The 22,097-nt window shown below is 57.4% G+C and overlaps 2 protein-coding genes across 5 annotated transcripts in view; one reads left to right on the top strand and one right to left on the bottom strand.

Moving 5' to 3' along the window:
- CHADL (chondroadherin like) lies at positions 1–12,455 on the top strand. 2 transcript variants are annotated; one of them, XM_040490724.1, is made up of 6 exons: positions 1–1,265; positions 2,769–2,937; positions 3,490–5,190; positions 5,777–5,943; positions 7,045–7,254; positions 12,233–12,455. In XM_040490724.1, exons 1-6 carry the CDS (start codon positions 1,258–1,260, stop codon positions 12,285–12,287), a joined length of 2,310 nt encoding a protein of 769 aa, XP_040346658.1. In that variant the 5' UTR covers positions 1–1,257; the 3' UTR covers positions 12,288–12,455. The 2 variants fall into 2 exon arrangements, with proteins under 2 accessions (XP_040346658.1, XP_040346659.1); XM_040490725.1 differs by having other exon boundaries at positions 2–1,265; positions 7,045–7,246.
- The window catches only part of L3MBTL2 (L3MBTL histone methyl-lysine binding protein 2), a 20,258-nt gene continuing 7,997 nt past the window's right edge, over positions 9,837–22,097 (bottom strand). The window contains exons 6-17 of one of the 3 annotated variants that reach the window (XM_040490727.1): positions 20,886–21,003; positions 20,316–20,450; positions 19,957–20,045; positions 16,614–16,845; positions 16,099–16,175; positions 15,816–15,920; positions 15,001–15,148; positions 14,514–14,596; positions 13,956–14,190; positions 13,409–13,474; positions 12,309–12,425; positions 9,837–10,493 (exon numbers count right to left, since the gene is read on the bottom strand). In XM_040490727.1, the coding sequence (XP_040346661.1) occupies positions 10,483–10,493; positions 12,309–12,425; positions 13,409–13,474; positions 13,956–14,190; positions 14,514–14,596; positions 15,001–15,148; positions 15,816–15,920; positions 16,099–16,175; positions 16,614–16,845; positions 19,957–20,045; positions 20,316–20,450; positions 20,886–21,003 (1,416 nt within the window). In that variant the 3' untranslated portion in view covers positions 9,837–10,482. Of the gene's footprint in view, positions 10,494–11,445; positions 11,924–12,308; positions 12,426–13,408; positions 13,475–13,699; positions 13,756–13,955; positions 14,191–14,513; positions 14,597–15,000; positions 15,149–15,815; positions 15,921–16,098; positions 16,176–16,613; positions 16,846–19,956; positions 20,046–20,315; positions 20,451–20,885; positions 21,004–22,097 lie in introns of those variants that run through there. The other 2 variants (XM_040490726.1, XM_040490728.1) reach the window with 2 other exon arrangements.

Here is a 22,097-nt window from a genome sequence, read left to right on the forward strand (position 1 = left end):
AACATTAAAAAAAAAAAAAAAAAGGTGGAGGTGAGAATCCTCCGCCTAAGCAGGGAAGAATATTTTAGCATTGGCGTTGTTTAGAATCGTCAGCCAGCACGTGATGACAATAAAAAGCAAACCAGTGGGTCTCATTGCATTGAAGTTCCCTACGGACAGCACACCCCCTTATTGCCTGCATCTGGGGCAGATGGCTCTCCTACCTCTGCCCCCATGCCACTGCTGTGGACTATTTATGGAATGGAGTGCTGAAATGGTATATAAAGATGAAAATAAACACATTCTTAAAATATGCATCACAGATGAAGCCCACAGACATAATGTCGAATGGAAAAAAAAGCACCTAGAGGAGTTCACACTCAGTGATGCCACTGGCATGAGATCTGCTGAGTGAAATAAAGCACATGCAGAAGTCTGTGTGGTGTGGCGCCATTTCTGGTTCAAAACAAAACCAAACCCAAGCAAACTGAATAATGACAGAAGCAAATGCACCAGAAACATGGATCTGAACAATCCCAGGATATGTTGAAGTTTGCTATGATTGAGATGAACTTTGCAAGTGTGTCCAGGAAGGTAAGTATTTGGACATTGTTTTTGCAGTATCGTTTGTAACAAAGTTGGAGGCGAGCAAAATCTCCAAGATTAACGGATAAGCGGAGTTGCCACCTGTATACAATGGAATATTAGACAACAGTTAAAACACGACTAAGAAGAATCAACCAGGATCACTCCTGATAATTTGATGTTAGGTGAAAAAAAATTGCAGAATATTGTCTGTACGGTGTTAAACACTGTATGTAAATGTGTGAAGCAGAAAGGACTGAGGTAACCATTCTTGAGCACCTACTATGTTCCAGGTACCTTTCTGGACCCCCACGGCAACCCTGTGAGCTACTTACTAATATTGTTTTTCACAGAGCAGGGAACTGAGGCTAGTGAGGGGCAGCCCGACGGGACAGCCCACAGCTGGGAGGGAGCCCAGGGCCGGGACCCACAGGCTGGCCGCTAGAAGCTCCCTGCCAGCCAGCCCGGGACCAGCTGCCCGGGCCACCATACGGAGCCCTGAGCCGGCGCCGGGCAGGAGGCCCTGTAACTCCAGCCGCCGCTCCCGCCCCTGCCCGCCCCTCCTTCACCTCAGCCTCCGGCTGGACTGCCCACAATGCCTTCCATTCAGCCCTGTCCCTGCTGCCAGGCCTGCGGGCCAGAGAGGGGGGCTCCCGCGACATCCAGGCCGACTGGCAGTGTGAGCCGGACGGCATGGAGGGGTGAGTGTTTGGGCCCTGGGGGCAGAAGGGGGTGTTTAGAGAAGCTGAGGGGCTGCGGGCAAGCTCCTGGCCCTCTCTGGGCCTCTGAGGGCTTGGGGGACAGGGGCTATGGGATCTGCTGGGGCGAGAGATCCCCCGAGGGTGTCCCTGAAGCGGTTTCTGAGGAAGATGGTGAATGGAGTGCAGCTGCTCCAGCGAGCTCCCGTGGGCTAGTCCTCCAGGGCTTGTCTGAGAGCTCAGCAGGCCTCTGAGCCCTGGACACTTGTCCCTGAGGGATCTGCCCCCACGGGCCCCGTCCCCTGTCCACCCGGAGCCTCGGCCTCACCCCAGGCTCTGGAGGATGTCACCGGCCCCGGCCTTCTAGAAGACTGAACAACAGATGGTGACCATCGGTGAGCAGAGCTGGGGAGGCTGAGGGTGGAGGCCCGGCCCAGAGGCTGTGATGTGAGCTGAGAACAGAAGGAAGAGCTGGGCGAGTTAGGTGTCGGGTGACGAGGAGGAAGGTCTGTCATGTGTGTTTATGGTCAGGGAGCCGAGGGTGACACTGGACAATTTGAGCACATTCCAGGTGGGATCAGGAGTCAGGGCTTTCCACCAAAGGCCGTGCAGAGATGCTGGAAGGTTCTCAGCTGGTGGCGTCAGGGCCCATCTGCATTTTGGAAAGTTCCCTCTGGTTGGTGGTGGGCAAAGCATGGGGTGGGGGAGCCAGGAGAGCCCTGGGGCACAGTCATCCCTAAGAAGTGACAAGCAGTGGGTGTAGTTGTGAGGCCAAGGGGTCCACTTGGGTAATGGGTGGAGAAGTTGGGGGACGATGGACAGGTAAGGGGACGGAGCTGCCCAAAGCACAGCCCAAGCCCGTCTGCTCAGCTCCCCCACCCCAGTCTGAACTGGAGCGGTGGCAAAGATGAAGGGACAACAGGGGCATAAACAGAGGCCCAAGCCTCCTGCTCACCTGCCAATTAAGGCTCCCTGAGGCTCTCAGACCCAATATCTGGTCCCCCAAACCTTGCCTTACAAACTGGGGCCTGGCCTAGTTCCCCCCTGGCTGCCAGGCTGTCTTCTCACTGTGGGTGCCTGTATGCTCCCTGCCACCATGGAGCTGGCACCACATCTGTCTGAGGCCTGGCTGCCTCTCTCTCTGCCACCCTGACACTGGGAGGCCCCAGCCTTCCCCTGGACCCCGGAGCCTCACCACAGCCCGGCACACCCTCTGAGCCCTTGGCTCATCCTCACATTCAACAAGTACACATCGAGCCATGGGGCAGATAGATGGTCGAAGGGACTTGCCAGGTCTCCTTTCTGAGCCTCAGTTTCCTCCAGCGTTAAACCAGGCTAAGAATGGAGCCTCTGCCGCACGGGGCGTCGTGAGGCTCAGGGCAATGACACTTTCCTGGGGCCCAAGGAGAAAGACATCCGAGGGGCTCTGGAAACAGGAGCTGGGCTTGGTGAAAGGACAGCGTGGGACATCTGCCCCCGTGAACTGACCCTCCCTCCCCCTCCCAGGACCCAGAGCGTCTCCTTGGTGCTGCTGCTTCCCTTGCTGCTGCCACCGGGCCCAGCTTGGCATGCGGCTGCCCAGCGCTGCCCACAGACGTGCGTTTGCGACAATTCCAGGCGGCATGTCGCCTGTCGGCACCAGAACCTCACTGAGGTGCCAAACGCCATCCCTGAGGTCAGCGGGGGTGGGGGTGGGGGGTGGGGGGGTGGGCAGGGAGGACAGCAGGGGGAACCTGGGTTGGCACCAGTGGATCTGTCTCTGCCTAACTGGGAGACCTTGACAAGTCATTTTTCCTCTCCGAGCCTCAGTCTTCACGTCTGTAACATGGGAATAACAACCAACACTGGGGAGACGACCTAGTTAAAGTTCTATGTGTTTGGAACAAGTAGGTGACCTGTAAGATAAGTCCTGGATGAACTACAAAGCATGTGGGAGAGAAGTGGCGAGAACAGGGGATATGCTGGAATAAGATACGGTCTCTGCTCTTTGGAGTCAGGAACTAGTGGAGAGGAGAGAAAGTACACGGGCAGGGACAGCTCAATGTGAAAAGTGCCCAGGTGGCTAAGGAGGAAGGCTTCCTGGAGGAGGTGTCAGGGAGCAGGATGAAGAGAATGAGGGAAAGGTGTGGGGGAGAGGAGCGTCCAGGTGAGGGAACAGTGCGTGCCAAGGCCAAGGTTGGCAAGGCGCGCGGGCCGCTCAGCCTCCCCCCTGCTTCTCCCCGCTCAGCTGACTCAGCGGCTGGACCTCCAAGGCAACGTGCTGAAGGTGATCCCCCCAGCTGCCTTCCAGGAGCTGCCTTACCTGACACATCTGGACCTGCGGCACTGCCAGGTGGAGCTGGTGGCCGAGGGCGCCTTCCGCGGCCTGGGCCGCCTGCTCCTCCTCAACCTGGCCTCCAACCGCCTGAGCTCGCTGCCCCAGGAAGCCCTGGACGGGCTGGGCTCACTGCAGCGGCTGGAGCTGCAGGGGAATATGCTGGAGGAGCTGCGGCCGGGCACGTTCGGGGCACTGGGTGCGCTGGCCACCCTGAACCTGGCCCACAACGCCCTCGTCTACCTGCCCGCCATGGCCTTCCAGGGGCTGACGCGCGCCCGCTGGCTGCAGCTGTCCCACAACGCGCTCAGCGTGCTGGCCCCCGAGGCCCTGGCCGGCCTGCCCGCCCTGCGCCGGCTCAGCCTGCACCACAACGAGCTGCAGGCCCTGCCGGGGGCAGCCTTGGCCCAGGCCCGCGCCCTGGCCCGGCTCGAGCTGGGCCACAACCCCTTCACCTACGTGGGTGAGGAGGACGGGCTGGCGCTGCCGGGCCTCCGGGAGCTGACGCTGGACCACGGCGCCCTGCAGGCCCTGGAGCCCAGGGCCTTCGCCCGCTGCCCGCGCCTGCACACGCTGGACCTCCGTGGGAACCAGCTGGACACCCTGCCGCCCCTGCAGGGCCCCGGGCAGCTGCGCCGGCTGAGGCTGCAGGGGAACCCTCTGTGGTGCGGCTGCCAGGCCCGGCCGCTGCTCGAGTGGCTGGCGCGGGCGCGTGTGCGCGCGGACGGCGCGTGCAGGGGCCCCCGGCGCCTTCGAGGCGAGGCCCTGGATGCCCTGAGGCCCTCAGACCTGCGCTGCACCGGAGGCAGGGCGGAGGACGAGGAGGAAGAGCTGCTGCTGGCGGCCGCGCGGCCCCGCGCCCCCGAGGGCGCCTCCAAGGGGGACGACGGGGCGGCCGAGCCCTGCCCGCGGGCCTGCGTGTGCGTCTCCGAGTCCCGGCACAGCGGCTGCGAGGGCCGAGGCCTGCAGGCCGTGCCCCGCGGCTTCCCCGGCGACACCCAGCTCCTGGACCTGAGGCGGAACCGCTTCCCCGTGCTGCCCCGGGCGGCCTTCCCGGGCCTGGGCCGCCTGGTGTCGCTGCACCTGCAGCACTGCGGCATCACGGAGCTGGAGGCGGGCGCCCTGGCGGGGCTGGGCAGCCTGATCTACCTCTACCTCTCTGACAACCGGCTCTCGGGCCTCAGCGCTGCTGCCTTCGAGGGGGCCCCCCGCCTCGGCTACCTGTACCTGGAGCGCAACCGCTTCGGGCGAGTGCCGGGGGCCGCCCTGCGCGCCATGCCCGGCCTCGTTTCCCTGCACCTGCAGAGCAACGCAGTGGACCGCCTGGAACCCGGGGACCTGGCAGGCACGCAGGCCTTGCGCTGGCTCTACCTGAGCAGCAACTGCATCGCCCAAGTGGCCCCCGGGGCAGTGGGCCCGGCTGGAGAGCTGGAGAAGCTGCACCTTGACAGGAACCAACTGCGAGAGGTGCCCACTGGGGCCTTGGAGGGGCTGCCTGCCCTCCTGGAGCTGCAGCTCTCGGGGAACCCTCTCGAAGCTCTGCCGGATGGGGCTTTCCGGTCTGTGGGCCAGTCACTGAGGCACCTCTTCCTGAACAGCAGTGGCCTGGAGCAGGTGGGCACAGGGCTACAGGGGGGGGAAGGGAGGAGGGCGGGCCACAAGAGGCCTCATGCAGCGTCCGTTCACTCAACAAACCCTGCTGCCCCCACAGTGCCAGGCCTGAGGCTGGGGCGTGGTGACCCTGAGATAAGCCAGACACTACACCTGCCCCCCCGCGCCCCCCCCCCCCCGGCCCAGGGAGCTTAGGGGTGGTGACAGACCAGGCAGATTTCAGTGCCACACAGGCCTGCCAGGGAGGGTACCGCCTAAGCATGGAGGAAGGAGGAATGTGGGTCCATTCGGTTGTTGCACACTTTGAGGGAGGGCTGGAGCCACCAAGAGGATTTGCCTTTAGGGGGGCATGTTCAGGCAGAGCAGAAAGAACCATGAACTGGGCCTCCGAGTGGCGTGCAAAGGGCAAGTGCTTTGGGATCAGACCAGCCTGGGTCTCCATCCCAGCACGGCCCTTACTGCCCCGGCCACCTTGGGCTCTTGGGCTCTCCGCCTCCCCTCTGCTGGGAGAGCACGGGGCTACCTCCCAGGCCTAGGGGTGAGACGGGCCCGGTAGGAGCTCACGCCAAGGCCTGGCGTCTCCTTGCAGATTTCTCCCAGGGCCTTCTCGGGCCTGGGACCCCGGCTCCAGAGCCTGTACCTACAGAAGAACCAGCTGCGGGCCGTGCCTGCCCTGCCCCATCTCAGCCAGCTGGAGCTCATTGACCTCAGCGGCAACCCCTTCCACTGCGACTGCCAGCTGCTCCCGCTGCACAGGTGAGCTCCCCAGCTGGACACCCACCAGCTGCTCTCAGTCAAGCCCCCCCCCCCCCCCTTCGCAGGGCACCGTGTCTGTGCCAGCCTGCGGCTTCCGGGGGGAGGGTGCCGCCAGAGCCCCCTGCCCTTCCTGAGGGAGCCAGAAGTGCGTGAGGCTTGGGGTAGACTTGTCTGGGCCCGGATTCCCTCATCAACAAAGTGGGAATGAGATCCACCCAGCCTGGGGGGGGGGGGGTGGAACCTAACAAATACTTGTGGGCATGTCACTGATTTCATAGGAGAGCAAAAGAACTCAAGTCCTTCTCTGCGATTGACTTTGGGCCTGGTGACTTCTCTGTGCCATTCCCTCATCTGTGAAGGGGATGACAGGAACTGTGTCCACCTCATAGGCGTTCTTTGTAAGACTTACCTTGTCGGGGTCCCTGGGTGGCTCAGTCGGTTAAGCGTCCAACTTCAGCTCAGGTCATGATCTCACCGTTCCTGAGTTCAAGCCCCACATCGGGCTCTGTGCTGACAGCTCGGAGCTTGGAGTCTGTTTCCGATTCTGTGTCTCCCTCTCTCTCTGCCCCTTCCCTGCTCGTGCTCACACTCTTTCCCTCTCTTTCAAAAATAAACGTTAAAAAGTTAAAAAAAGGGCGCCTGGGTGGCGCAGTCGGTTGAGCCTCCGACTTCAGCCAGGTCACGATCTCGCGGTCCGTGAGTTCGAGCCCCGCGTTGGGCTCTGGGCTGATGGCTCGGAGCCTGGAGCCTGTTTCCGATTCTGTGTCTCCCTCTCTCTCTCTGCCCCTCCCCTGTTCATGCTCTGTCTCTCTCTGTCCCAAAAATAAATAAACGTTGAAAAAAAATTAAAAAAAAAAAGTTAAAAAAAAAAAAAGGATTACTTTGTCAGCTAGCATATATAGGTTGATTTGAACATTGTCTGGAGCGCCCTAAGCCCTCTGTAACTATTTATTACTATTCCTATCCCCTTTTTACAGAGAAGGGATTTGAGGTTTGAAGTGACTTGCTCTGGGTCCCCTAATCAGTGACGGGCTGGGCCAGGGTTCCCTCCAGAGTGTGCCCTCGCAGCCGGTTCCTGAGGATCTCCTCTCCTCTCCTCAGGTGGCTCACTGGGCTGAACCTGCGTGTGGGGGCCACGTGTGCCAGCCCTCCCAGTGCCCATGGCCAGAGGGTGAAGGCTGCGACGACTGTTTTTGAAACCTGCCCAGGCTGGGCTGCCAGGAAGGCCAAGCGGACGCCGGACGCCGCCAGGCCCAGTGCCAGGAGCAGCCCCGGGAAGGGGAGACGATGGAGAGCAGACAAGGTTGGCAGGTTGGTGGGAGGCCTTGGTGGGTGGGTCAGGTTCCAAAGCCCCCAGGGTAGCAGAGATCTGACTTCTCTTGGTCCCAATTCATGTGGTTCCAGACCTGGGCAATGACTCTGCTGTTTCCATTCGGTCGTATCTGTCCCCGCTCCTCAGCTCCCCCACCTTTGGCTGGGCCCAGATGGGTTTGTGAGGAAACAACTGCACAATTTCACCCTGTGGGACGCTGGCCTTTCCGATAAGCCACAGAATACCTGGACCCAACGTGTCCCTAAAAGTAATGCCACCGTCACCGTATTTGCCGGATCATCGTTGATCCCACAGTTTCCTGACCTCCAGGGCTCACACCTGGGACAGAGAGAGCAGGAGCGCAGGGGCCGTCGTGGCCTCCCACTGCTCGCCGGCCACAGGCTGCACCCCGCTCCGTGTCGTTCCATCACCCGCCTGACATTTATGCTCACATCCTCGAGCCCCTGGTTGTAGCCAAGTTACGCAGCACGTCAGAGAAGGGGGAGCAGGATCCGGGTGCCCTTGACCGTGGGAACTGCTGCTGTGTGGTGGGGGGGCAGCGGGGGCTCTAGGGGAGAGGCCAGTCCTGAGGGAAAACGAGAACAGAAAAGTGGGCCCTGGGGAGACGAAGGCTCAGCCTGCCTCTGGACCTGCGTGGTGAAGACTTGGGGGGCCTGGGGTCCATTAGAAGGTGTATCAGTTCCCAGGGGCTGCTGTAAAAAAGTACCACACACTGGGCGGCTTAGGACAAGACATTTTTGCCTCACTGTTCTGGAGGTTCGAAGTCTGAGATGAGGGTGTCGCCGGTGGGGCTGTGCTCCCTCTGAAGGCTGCAGGGGAGAGCCTTCTGTGCCCCTTCCAGCCTCTGGTAGCCCCAGATGTCTCTTGGCTTGTGGTGGCACCATGCAGTCTCTGTCCGAGTTCATATGGAACCTCCCCGTCCCTTCATGTCTTCCTGCCAGATCCGAGTCCAAATTCCCCCTTTTCTTAAGGGCAGGAGTCATACTGGATTAGGACTCAACCTAATGACCTTGTTTTAACTTGATTACCTCCGTGAAGACCCTATTTCTGAGGTCTCACTCTGAGGTACATCTTCTTTTAGCCGGGGGCGGGGGGGGGGGGGGCGGTTACACCATTCAGTGTTCCTTGTGAGGTAGGCTGGGAGGAAGGAATTGCTACAACCCCAAGCTGAAGGTGAGCAATTGTGCCTTTGAGATCAGATCTGGAATTGGTGTCAATGACAGTGGCATTAATCTCGGCTGACATCCATGTGGCAGGGACTTCCGGCTAAGGCTAAGGAACAGCATCAGCGTTCCCTCCCGACAGCGGCCCCGGGGGAGGGCGTGTGGAGGCCGAGCTTGGCTCAGGAGCTGAGGCTGACGGGCCCAGCTGCAGGCCAGGGCTTGTTAAAAGGAAAGACCCCGCAATCCTGACTCCCTGTCCCCGCATCCGGGCTGCAGCAGGAATCGGTATGTCTGAGGCTGTCCCCTTCCTCCAACCCCTCGGACATGGAGATAATCCCCTGAACGCTAGCCCTGGCGTTACATAGGTCTTTCATTTTTATTTGGGGGGTTTCCTCCCAGGAATACAAAGGAATTGAAAGATAAGGGGCCCAGGGGTGCTTGGCCGGCTCAGGTGGTAGAGTGTGGGATTCGTTATCTTGTTTCTATGTTGGGTGTGGAGACTTCTTAACAAAAGGGGGGGGGGGGGCGGAGTGGGAAGAGAAGGGCCCTGACCTCAAGGGTCACACAAGGTCCTGGGCCCTCTTCTGGGCTGGGCGTGTTCACCTTGCTGATGGCCATGGCTGGACCACGCACGCCTTGGTCTCTTTTGAGGCCCCAAACTCTAGCGTGATGTCTGGCATGTGGAAGATGCTTCAGAAAGGAGAATGAATGAATGAGTGAATGAATACCAGTTGTAACACAGCAGACCACCCTGGATTTAATCCCACTGCTGTCATTTTACTGTTGTGAATTTAAGAAACGAAGTTAGTATGATAAACCTTCTCCTCATCCGTAAAATGGGAGTTGACCCGCACCTCAGGGCTCCTGTGAAGACGAACTAAACTGTGTAAATGTGTCTGACTTAGCACCTGAGGCTGTTACGAATGGCAGTTCCCTTGCTGCCCCCATCCCTCAAGTAGAGCCAAGTGTCCAGACTGGGTGACGGGGGTGTGTGCGTTTGCACCTGGTCCAGTCCGCACCAGGGAGCCACTGCAGATCAGGCAGCAGTGGCACGAGGTGGGGAAGGGGTGCTTCAGGAGGATCTCCCAGCCAGCAGCCCCCCTGCCCCCAGGACTCCAGACCAGTTCCCACCAAGGGCAACTGAGGTGCAAAGCTGGTCCCGTGCCTGGAATGTGAGCATCTCCGAAGCCAACAGACACCTCCACTCAAGATGGGAGACAGACCTTTAGGCCCCAGCAACACAAGTTACGGATTTTCGTGTCATGTGCTCACACTCACTGGGGTAACTTAGGACCAGGCCACTGGGGCAGACAAGGCACAGGCCCAGCCTCTGGGGAACTCAGGGTTTTACAGGAGGGGAATGGCAGAAATGTAAAGAAGGATCATCCAGCATGTGGTTGCTATGGAGATGGGGCACTCAAAAGATGACAGGCAGCATTTATTCATCGTCCTGTGTGAAGCCAGCCTTCGTAATCGATACTGGGAGGTGCCTGATCACAATACACTCTGCTCTAAGAAACAGAAATCTGACAAACGACTTCAGGAAGTCCGGGGAGGCCAGTTGAGGGCTGGAATGGCAGCCAGACTTGTCCTCCGCCCCTGCCATCCTTATTGGGGCACGCGCAGGCATCACTTCTTCATCCAGGAAGGAGCTAAAGGTTATGATCTTATATGGTCCAGTTTCCCCAGAAGCCCCGGAGCTGGCCCTCCAAACTGCAGGGGCTTTGGGGGTGATGAGCTAGCTTCAGCTGGGAACACGACCCTGCAAGCCCTCCGTGGGTGCACAGCAGAGCCAAAGTGCATACCCAGGCTGTCTTCCTCCTGGCGGTGGGGTGGGGGGGGTCTAAGGCCACTGATCCATCACGGCCCAGGTCTGGGGTGTAAGTAATAGCAGGGGAGGGCATGGCCCCTCTGTCCTTGATCTTCACAGGTTCCAAATGTAGTCACGTTCTGGGGAATGCAGGTTGCAGGGACAGGCCACTTTCTGGGCCTGGTTTCTACAGCGGGCGGGCTTTCCTAGTGCCTTTAGCAAAGGAGTCAGGATCAAATTCTCTCTGGAAGAAATGACTGGAAATCAGCTTCGCTTAGGCGGGTCACCCCATCTCTGGGGAAGCCCAAACAGCCCAGGTCCTGAACAAATGCACAGCCAAGCACCCTACCCAGTAAGCACAGGCGGTGGCAGCCTGACCAGCTCAGAGGAGGCAGCTGGACGCCCACAGGAACCCACCTGGCAGCGCCTCTCCACCCAAAGACAGGAAATAAAGGTCAGCTGCCCCACCTTACGTTTGGGAAGAGTTATTGGAAAGACAGAGGGAGGGGACAGTTTCCAAGGAGGTTAACTGGGAAAAATGAAAGCAACTGAAATTTGGGCAGACACTAGGTGAACTTCTAAAATGTACTATCAGAGAGGGGCATGGACAGGAAAGGACAGGGAGCCAGGAAGCGTGTCCCGTTACCCTCATCTCCCTTCCTCCAGGGGCTCCCTTAGGGTCCCCTCAGCCAGCAGAGCTGACCACTGCCCCTCACCAAGGCCCCGCGACTCTCTCCCTGTCAACCAGGAGAAGAGAAGTGGGGTGGAAAGGGCAGGTCCCAGCCGAGCTGGGCTCCGAGCAGGTGAAGCACAGCTCTGGCTGCCGTCTCCCTTCCGGCCCTGCTGCCTCTGCAGCCCCCTCCTCCAGCTCCCCAAGTGGCACAGGGGCCTGTGTGGTCCTCGCCTCCCCAGGTCCCTGCTAGCCCCCTGCCCTGGGGAGCAGACTCCACCTCTACACTAAGAAATGGGGGTCAGTACTCATGTCAACAGCAAAAACAGGTCAAAGTCATCCCACAAGTCACCGAAACCTGTATCCCGGTCACTGCTTCTTAGCTGCCAGGGCTGGGTGCCTGCACAGCTCCCTGTCTCCCTAGGGTGCGAGAAGCAGGATGCCAACCCCAGAGGCGAGAGGCTGCTCCACGTGGCTGCTTTCAGGCACCCACGCCACCCACCACCAGCCCGCAACGGCCTCCCCCTCAGAGCTGCTCCAAGCCTTTATTACAGGACTTGCTCAGACACACACACCCTTCACGAACTTGTCTTGCAGTGTGATGGGGGGCAGCCCCCGACCCCGGCGGCCGAGGGGTGTGGTGGGTGTGGAGGGAGGTTGCTGTAGAAAGAGCTTTGGGAACTCTAGCTGGAGGAGACACTCAGAGACCAACGCGGAGGCCTCAGGCAGTGCCAGTCACTCAGGCCTCGCCAGGGAGGAGGACAGAGGTCCTTGGGGGCCTGGCCTTCACAGCACCTGGCAGAACTTAAGCAAAAAAGGCTCATTCTCCCAACTAAAGTGGGGTGAGGGGCGGTAGCAACAGAGAAGCCCCGGGGTGGCTGTGGGGAAGGCTCAGTCGTCTGTCTCCTGTTTGATGTTCTCGATGGGAACAGGCAGCTCTGGACTCGGGGCTTTGTCAGGTGTGGCCATGTCTAGATGCTCTTCCTTCACACGCACAGCAATGACTAAAGAGGAAGGGAGGTGGGGAGGGCGGGGAGAACAGAGTGAGTGTGCGTGAAACTCCGGAAGGGCAGGGGGCTCAGGCTCTGGCTCCCTATGAAGGGGGGCCCTCAGGAAGTGGCGGGGAGGCGGGAATGGCGCCTTGCCCCTGCGGGGCGGGCCGCAGAGATGGAGAGGGCCCGGCTGGAGGTGTGCGGCTCCGTTCAGAGTCGGGGGTGGGTGTTTGGGAAGCTCTCCAGGCCCAGTGGTCCAACAAGGACTGCTGGGTGCCCAGAGAAGTCCCTTCACACTTGACTCTCCTCTTCTGTGCCCAGGTGGGGAAGGAGAAGGGCCGCCTCTGAGCACTGGCGCAGGCCGGCCCTGCCTTGATCCCGCCCGGGAGGCTCTTACTCTCTTCAGGAACAGGCTCCGATGAGATCTTCTCGGCGGCCTGCAGGTCGTCCTCCAGCAGGGGCTTCTTGGACCCCTGTCTGAGGGGCCGGGTCTTGCTCGGTGGTATTCTTTTCCCTTTGAATAAAAACAGAATTAAACCCAGCACAAGGCGGTATCCACGTGCGGCTTGAAGGCTGGGTCTCAGCCAGCGGCGAGCAGGGGCGGTGACATCAGAAGAGCCAATCTGGGGGAACCAAGGGCCTGAACGCTGACGCTGCCCCTCAGAGCTGTGTGCCCAAGGCTCAGAGAGGCTCTCTCCAGTAGGGGGTTAACACCACTCCGTCCTGCTTGCGGAGCTTCCTTCCCTCTTCCGGTCTTTCCTTCCTTCACCTGTGAAGTGACTTTCGCAGCCCCACTACTGTGAACAGTACAGGGTCTTCCCATGTGATCAAACCCAAACCCTCATACGACCTTAATCCCACCCAGGGACCCCGTCTGTTTCCTCCTTATTTCTGGACAACCTCTTCTGTGTATGGTGCCACATCGTGGAGACAACCTCATGGCCACACGCCAGCGGCTCTGAAGGATGGCTTTACCTTCTCTCCTCCCTACCCCGCCCAACCTGCTGTCCCCTCAAGCTGAGCCCACACAGGGCTCAGGATCTGTTAAGAGTGGGGTCTCGCCTAAGGAGATGACACCAAAGTTCAGTGGCTGCCCTCTCATCCCTGAGTGTCACAAGGGAAGAATGACAGGCTTGGGGAGAAACCGCCACCCCCTCCATGCCTCATACTTTCAAACAGCCGACGGGGTTGCAGCGACTCTGACCACATGGCAGCAGAGATGGGGATCCCTCCCCCCTTTCTCGCTTATAATTACAATCTCTTGCCTTTTTTCCTCGCCATCCTGACCAGTGCCAGAGACTGAAGACTCCCTGTGTGTCCTCAGGTCCCTTAAGACATAGGCTGACAGGTATGTTGGGGCCAAAGGGCAAGAAAGAGGAGATGGAGGGATCGAGAAGAGTGCTACCTAAGTGGTGACTCCTGCTCTACGTCCAGGGACACAGGCCCAGCTGGTCCCAGGCCCCACACCAGCCCCGCCTGCTTTAGTGCATCACTTACTTTTCTTCCCAAACTGTTTCTTTTTCTTCTTCGTGGCCTCTTTGGCCTTCAGAGGTGTGGTCGGCTCTGTTAAAAGATGAGAGTAAGAGGTAAGAAGAGAGTTCTAAGAGAACAAGGTATAGGCACGTCCCAAGACCCCCTGCCCACCCCTCACTTGCCTCCCCTACACATGGACACCCCAAGAAGGAAAGCCAAAGTTGGGCAATGAGAATGGGGGAGGGACTGGAGAGCAGCTGTCCCTTCTTCCCATCCTCGTCACCAGGGCTGCTCCGAGGGACCTGGGAGGTTTACCTGTGTGCACAAGGGCACGAGCATATGACAGAGTGGGCAAGATCAAGGAAGGCGCTCTGCAGGCCAGAGGGAGAGGGAGACAGAGAAGTCAGGAGCGGGAGGTGGGGACACAAGGGCCACTCTAGTTAGAAGTGGCCCAGGAGACTTCTCGATCTCATGCCAAAGAATGAGGTAGGCACGGGGCAGCGGGAGTGGTTGGCAGGAAGGAAAAAGGAAAGCAACGTCAAGAGCCTCTTGGGGCCGCGAGAGCCCAGACCTGCGGCCACTGGTGGCTGGAGCTGGTAGCCGGTGAGCTCACACCAGCCGACGGGGTAGATGTCCGGAGACTCACAGTCCACCCACTGGTCGTATTCGCTGTCCCAGCCGTCAAAGTGGATGCTGAGGAGCCTATGCACCACCCGCTTCACCGTGGCCACGCAGATGAGCCGGGGTTCCATCAGGTCCACGGCCTCCAGCTTCATGCCCACCTTGAAGCCGTGGTTGGGGCAGTCCTAGGGACGGAAGGAAGCAGCAGTGACCATGGCCAGCTCCCGGCCCCGGTGGGGCACAACTGGGGAGAGGCAATGGGCTGGGAGCGCCTGTGGGGAAGGGTCCCTTGACAGTGATCCCGCTGCCCTCTGCTCCCAAGCACCAGTCCCTCCGGGAAAGGGACCGGCTCGACTGTTAGGTAGAATGCCTATGGCAGAGTTTGGGACTTCTCCCCAGAAGTGGCTGGTCTCCGCAGTACTGACTCGAGGGAAGAGAAGGGGGTTGGAATTAACACCCCGAGAGCAGGCAGGGCCACCCAGGCCCCGTGCTTCCTCAATTTCCTTACCATGTTAAAGAGTCTCGATGGAGCTGCTTTTGACTTGGTCTTCTCCAAGTAGGTGTCCCAGCTGAAAGTGTGTGATTCGTAGCCTGGAGAAGCAGAAAGTATAAACGTGGAGGGAAAGGAGGGGAGGCAGGAGGGAATCCAAGAAAGGAGCACATGCCAAAGGGGCACCTGCAACTGGATCAGGACCCAGTCTGGAGTCTCCCCAGCAGCCTTCTTCTCTCCTCCCCGGACTGGTACCTGCTCTAGGACCATGGTCCTGTTGTACAGGTTGTTCACTGCCCAAAGGAACAGTTGGAGCTCTGCTCACCAAACCACACACTAGTCATAGAGCCCGGTCAGCCCAGTGTAAGGGCTGGTAGTATTGGCCTTGGGTGGCTCAGACACCTTCCCAATCCACTCTGAGACTCCAAGCCCCAGGGTCTGGCTTAGCCAGGAATCTGGGCCTGTGGCCACACTCTACCCTTTCTGACTGTAAGGCCGGTCTTACCTTTAGGTGGTGTGAGCTCAATGTCATTCTTTTGGCAGAAGGTAGCTGGGAAGATAGCGTGGGAGGAGGCATGGTAACAGAACCAGTCTGAGCCATCTGTGGAAGGTCCCCCGTCCACACAGATCATGAGGTAGCCGTCCAGGAGAACCTGGCAGGTGGGGAGAAGGCAGACACCATGGTATCATGAGCTATACCCCCATCCGAGGGGCGGGTGGCTAGAGAGCCGGCAGATCAGCGGTGTGCGGAGAGCTAGATCTCGGCCTTCCCTGAGCTTCTGCTTTGGAGCACTCAGCGCCCCTGTAACCCGTACGTGTGACGTTATTTACCTTCCTCACTGGACAGCAAATGCGGTTCCTGCAGGGACTACATCTTTTTGCCAGTGTTTTCAGTGATGAGCACACGGGCCCAGCCTGGAGAAGTCTGGCTGGATGGACAAATCAGCATGTCCCCCGGGGGCCATTTGCTCCTCAGGTTGCAGCAATAACGTACAGTGTGCAGCAAAGTCAGCATGGCTGTGGCTCCAGCCCTCAGAGGAGAGGACACGAGGCAGCGGAAAGGCCTCCAGGGAGGCTGACGGCGCGGGGCCTACACCTGACACAGGACCAGGCTCGGGCCAGGTGTTCAATAAGCACCCGTCCATTGTGCCTCGGACCCGACACGAAAGCAGATGTTGAGCAAGGAGCAGATGAGCCCTCTCCTCACAAAAGTCCGGTACTCCAGGAGCAGCCGGAGTGGGGAAGGTGTGCAGAGCTCGGAGCCACCTCAAAGGCTTCAGAAAACCGCACAAGAGGCTGTAGGGTCGGGCCCAGGCTCACCTTGCAGATAGTTGCCACGCAGATGTTGCCCAGATTCAGGGGGTCAATGGCTTCCAGTTTCATCCCTTCCTCAAACCAACCACCTTCCGTGTAGACAGCTCGAACCTTAAAGGAACGGGGCAGCTGGGGAATCTCTGGGTGGCCCAGGTGGAGGGTGGGGGAGCAGGCCTCACCTGCCATAGGCTTGGGAAGGAGACAGGGGAAGGAAAGGAACATCCCAGGGTCCCAAGGTCTGGAATGGACCTACGGACAAGACGGAAAGTCTCCAAGGGCTGTGCCTCACCTTCTTGAACAGGTAAGGAACAGCATCACAGTAGATTTTCCGGAAGGTGGGATGGTGGGCCATGTCACTGCGCCTCTCTTTTGGGAGCAAGGGAGAGAAGGGAGTTGAAGGCTGCCAACAGGGCCACCTCCATACTATCCCCAGAAATGTGGAGGTTGCCCTGCATATGCTCTAACCTGTATCTCAGCACCCCCTACCTGCCTATCCCCCCAGACCAGAAGACGGAAAACATCAGGAGCTCTCTGTAGGGACTACTGAACCCTTCAGATCCAGATGCTTCCCACATCACGTGGGAGAGGATGGGGTCTGCAGCCTCTGGGTTCAGATCGATCATACCACTTACAAGCTGAGTGACCTTGGTCAAATCACCCAACCTCTCTGGACCTTGTTATCACCAACTACATGATAGAAATGCTCACCTCTACCACAGAGGATTGTTGTGGGGTATAGAGATGCTCCTACCTAGGACCTGGGGCAGCAGAACCCGTGTCACGCTGGCCTGGGGCTCTGCTAACCTGAAAGCTTGATGCCATGGCCAACGCGCCGTGACCAACCCACTGGGTGGATCAGGGGGCTCCACATGTGGCACCAGAAGTCGTCATCGCTGTCGCCATCCTCATAGAGGAGCCGAAGGCGACCCCCAATTACTGTGTCCACAACGGCCATGCGGGTCCGTGACACCTGGGCCTTGTCCACCACCTCCAGCCGCATGCCTTGCCGAAAAGGGTACTTCATGCTCTCCACCATCTGCAACATCAGAACACAGGCCTGCTGTGGTCTTGGGGACCCTCCCCCCTGCCCCCACCTTCCTGTTCTGTCTCTTAAAAGTAACCAGAGATCAGGGAAGGTGTGAAAACCACACTCAACACTAAGTCAAGGAAGTGTGCAGATGAGCCTTCCCTTCCCACCAAGTTCAACCCTTGTGGGACGGGAACGCCAATTGGAACCCTAATTCCCCAGAATGATACCGAGGAGCAGCACACAGCTTACAACATATGCACCAAGAGGCCAGTCAGTCAATATGATGGCAATTACGAGATCCGTTTCAGACTAAGGCAACGGGTACCCCAGAGAGCTCAGGTGACTTAGCCGCACTTACCCAGAGCCATTGGTGCCATAGCTGAGCCTTGCAACTGTCCTAGGGTCCAGACTTGTGCTCTTTCCCACTTCCTGCCACCTCTGGGCAGATGGCACATACTACACTCGTGTCCAGAGCCCTGTGTCTCCAAATGTCAAATTATAGCTCTGAACTCCCTGGGCTGCTGTTCTGAATGGCTTTCCTACTCTGACCCAGCAAGGGATGGGGACCAAAATACCCACAAGCTGTCCTTAGTGCCCTGATGGCAGGCCACGGATAAGGGGTAGGAGATTCTCTTGGTTCACTGTGACTTTGATGCTGGCCTGCCTGGGGCAGGGAAATGGGACCAGTGAGCTCCATAGGGCTTTTCCAGCCCCACCCAGCCTAGCCCTGGTGTGGGCTGAGCAGTGCGATTTCAAAGCCCACCAGGAGGGGGAGCACCTCAGTGATCACAAAGCAGCCACCAGGAAAAGCGGACAGTCCTACACTACAGAGCCTTCAGCCCTCCCCCTCAAGGCCTGGAACACCCCAGACGGACTGCCTGACTGGCTCATTTAGGAGACTCAGGTGAGGCCTGGGTTGGGGTCCCCTGGGTTACCTCCCCCTCCTAGCCCTTCCCGTCATTCCTTTCTTTTGCACCCACCCAGCGCAGCCCACAGCCCAATACCACCTCGGTGCCCCTTTTGGTTAGTGACACCCAGAACTTGAGCCCAGTAGGGGCAGAAGTCGGGTTTGGTAGGATTCACTTCTACCTCCTCGGCTCCACGCACACAACTAGGCACAGAGTTAGTGCTCAGTTAATGTTTTTTTCTCGCCTGACAAAACATGTACACACCCTTGGCCTTGGCTGGTGGGTCTTTCATTCAAGACACTGTACTCAGCATTTCATTCAAAACATTGTACTCCGGCCCTTATCATATTGCGGGCATCCACGGAACTGGACTGGATGTGGATCAGGGATTCATTTACAAACCCACCCCCTTTATCCTCCTTGCTGCCAAACCTCAGAGGCAGCTGCTTCCGTATCCACTGCAGGATTGGGTATGTGACACCTAGTCACTATGTGCTGGCTGACCAGTTCACATGGAACCATGCTCTGCCACTGAGAAATCAAGCTCATTTTAGTTTGAGCAGAGAACAGGCCACCTTGATGACACTAGTGGCCCGCACCACCCACGATCATCTGCCTTGCCTTCAGACAAAGGCTAGCTGAGTGAATTTCAAATGTCGAATCCATCACCCATGCAAGGCATTCTGAGAAGCAGAGGAGACAAAGCTTATGGTTTTGGAAAGGGGATATGAAAAGATAAATTAGCAAAATACAGAGAAATAAAGAGCAAATGGATGGTACCCAACAAGATCAAATAAAGGAAAATTCATTTCTACTTTAGGAAAAAAGCCAGCGAATGCTTCCTTGAGCTGCTGGAACCATTCCTTACCAAAGGCCCACTCTCCACCAGCCAGGCGGTGGCAACCTCTTCACCAGGGGTCCGGTACCTTGGATGAGATGGGCCCAACTGCTATTCCTTCCCTATTTTCAGCTGTTGGCTTCCATACCACCCACACCCTACCCATCAGGGTAGAATTCAAATGCCTTTTCTCCATGAAGACTTCCTTGATACAAGGCCAGTTTAGCCATGTGTCACGGCAGCACCTGCTCTGCGTCCCCCTGCTCACTGCTGTGAAGCTTACCACGGCAAGGTTGGAAATGCACCTGTGAGCACCGACCAGGAGCCTCAGAGGCAGCCCAAGCCCCTATGCGAGCGAGCCCCACAACAGGAGGTCTGACATACAGAGGTGGGAGACACTAAGTCTCCACCATGAATCCTGTACTCCCTTTGAATTTTTATCATGTGTGTGATTTTTTAAGTTAACTAAATTTTTAAAAATTAAAATCAAAAGCCACAGCGATGATTTGGAGGCACACCTCCGGTTCATAATCAAGGCTATTTATAATTATTTTTGTGCTTAGAGGTGCCTGGCTGGGTCAGTCGACAGAGCATGTGACTTCTGATCTCAGGGTTGTGAGTTCGAGCCTCACGTTGGGTGTAGAGATGACTTAAACTTAAAAAATGTAAAAAATGTATATATATAAATAGAAATAGAAGGATACACACACACACACACACACACACACACACAATTATTTCTGTGCTTGACTTTTTTCCTCTGCCAGACTGGAGAGTCCTAAATACAGGGTCTGTATTCCCACAGTTCCTTGTATCCATGTACTTAAAATCTATGCAACGAATGCTCTTTGAAAACGCTATGAGCAAAGGTAAGGATCTGGAGGAGCAAACAGGAGATAAAGCAACATGACTGACGTGGCTGGATCACAATCGGGATTGGTGAGGAGGCTGACACTAAACTGGGAAGGGAGAGAGCAACCAACATCCTTCCTTGAGAAACAGGAAGCTGGTGGGGCGCTTGGGTGGCTCAGTCAAAGTGTCCGACTTTGGCTCAGGTCACAATCTCATGGTTCATGGGTTCAAGCCCTGCATCGGATTCTATGCTGACAGCTCAGAGCCTGGAGCCTGCTTCAGATTCTGTGTGTCTCTCTTTGCCCCTCCCCAGCTCACACTCTGTCTCTTTCTCTCTCCCGAAAGTAAATAAACATTGAAAACATTAAAACAACAACAACAAAAGAAACATGAAGCTGCTAAAAACTGTCAAGCAAGGGAGTCTTTGGGAAAATACTCCAGTGAGTAGCATGGACAGAGAAAATGGGAGAGGGGCAGGAAGGAGATCAGTTAGGAGACCCCAAGGGCTCACTGCCAGACCTTGATATGGAAATCCACAGGAAGCGTCCTGGAGCCCACCAACCGTTTCATGAGGTACCCCTTCCAGTCGGTGAACTTGGCATGGATGGCTGTGGAGACACAGCAGAATCCTTGTTACAAAGCCTGGCAACACTCCCGCCAACAGGGGGTGCCAGAGCAACTGATTTCTGCCTCTTCAGGCCAGCAATCACATGTTTAAAACCCGCTGTACCACCTGTCTGCCCCGGGGCCTCTGGAACTGGGGAGGACAGGCAGCAGGCTGGCAAGTGAGTTCTGCTCTGGTCTAACCTAAGACAAAAGTGCCCCTTCTACCATGGGCTCTGCAGGAACCAGGACAGGGAATGTTCTCATCAACTCACTCCGCGGGGGCACCAGGATCTTGCTGTTGATGGCACACCAGCCAATGGGGTGGACATCCACCGTTCCCAGGTTGCACCAGAAGTCATGGCTGGCGTCATTCTCAAAGCCCTCATACCGGAGCAGCACCCGGTACCCTGAAAGAAGGAAAGGGCACCAATGAGGAAGAGTGGGATGGGGAAAGGTATATTCTCAGGCCTTCCCTCTTTTCCAGCCTAAACTGACTCCTATTCCAAGAACTCCTTCCAGGCAAGTGGGGTCCCTGTTGTCCACAACGGTCACAGCCAAAACAAACCCATGTCATGTCCTGGGAAAGCAGTATGGCACCGCATGAGAGTTAATTTTTTATAGCCTGATTGTTCCTGGGAAAAAACTTAAAAGGGGGAGTTTCTAAACTTGCCATGCTTTGTGGCCTCCTGGAAGCCAAGAAGGGAGGCAGAAACTCCAGTGGGTGGGCTTTGTGTTTGATGCAGCCAACCTCTGCTTGCAACACTGCCCCCCCCCCCCCCCCCCGCCACATGGGGATGTCAGTCTTCAAACTCAGACCCTGCCTTGGCCAGAGGAATACCCACCTGCGGCCTGAATGACAGAGGCAATCCAGTACACCCGGCTGGGGAGCACAGCGTCGCTATTGAGCACCTCCACCTTCATCCCCTTCATCACGTCCTCCCACTGGTCATACAGTGGGACCTGTGTGGGCACAAGAGCATTTGGGGGGGGGACAGTGAGCTGCCTGAGCAGACAGGGAAGAGTGGCTGGCCTCATGAGTCATTGTGGCCTTCTCTGCCCCTCAACTTCTCACATCACTCACTGTCACTCCAAGCCAGGCATGGGACTAGGGATGAAGAGATGAGCAAAACGAGTCCACTGTCCTCAAAGAGCTGATTCAGGGCATGGGGTGGGGGCGATGGGAGGGGAGGGCCGGTGCAGTGGTCACACATCCAGAGTCATCCCCAAATACTGATCTTTACAGGACTGCCTCCTCACTGTATCATCCTGGGCATAGCACACCTGTGACAGTTTGTGTGCTAGTGATGACACCTCCTAGCGCTCGCCACATGGCAGTGCCAGCGAGGCACTGTCCTTGGCACAAATACCACCTCTTTCAATCCTCACTCAAGCCTGGTCAGTAGTGTCTCAGCTATCACCATGCCGGCTCTCACAGTGGTCTACTCACACACTATTTCTGGCACATTCTTTTTCTACCTCTCTAATCCGTCTTCTCCTCTTCAGATGCTCTCCATCAGCAGCGGACCATTTTTGCTGGCTTTTCCCTGATATCTAAACCTCACTTTGAACCAGGAGCATCTTGATTCTCCTTTGGAGAAATTCACCGTTTTTTCATTCTCAGCCCTGGCTTAAGCTATTCGGGGTATCCCATTCTACCTCTCTGGCCAGAGAATGGGTCCGTCACAGAATCTAGAAACCGTTACGCTACCCAGGCGCAAAGGGGCCGGCCTGGCAGAGCTTATCAAATCCGGTGTGTTGAGTGCAATTGTGACAGAATTCCCCTGCAGTGAAAACTCAGGGCAAAAAAGCTTCCTACTAAGGAAGGTGTGAGCCTTGGACTACAGTGAGACTAGCATGGGACTAGAGTGAGACTAGAGTGAGACTTTCCCACTGTCCCATGTCCACGGCACTCCACCCGGAGTCCAGGAGCTGCTAGGATGTGACTCTGGTCAGAGGACTCCACGAGTCAAGAGGCCTCCTCCTTGACTTCCTGGGTGTTAGCAAACTGGCTTGAAACGCCAAAGGAGAGCGTGGCTCTAGGCGGCTCCCTGGCC

This window comes from Herpailurus yagouaroundi, unplaced genomic scaffold (assembly GCF_014898765.1).
Source record: "Herpailurus yagouaroundi ecotype Mexico unplaced genomic scaffold, PumYag 182, whole genome shotgun sequence".
Lineage (NCBI taxonomy): Eukaryota > Metazoa > Chordata > Mammalia > Carnivora > Felidae > Herpailurus > Herpailurus yagouaroundi.

Coding starts and splice junctions, on each gene's coding strand:
- CHADL (XM_040490724.1), top strand. Junction 5,191..5,776: donor ACAGCAGTGGCCTGGAGCAG/GTGGGCACAGGG, acceptor GTCTCCTTGCAG/ATTTCTCCCAGGGCCTTCTC. Junction 5,944..7,044: donor CAGCTGCTCCCGCTGCACAG/GTGAGCTCCCCA, acceptor TCCTCTCCTCAG/GTGGCTCACTGGGCTGAACC.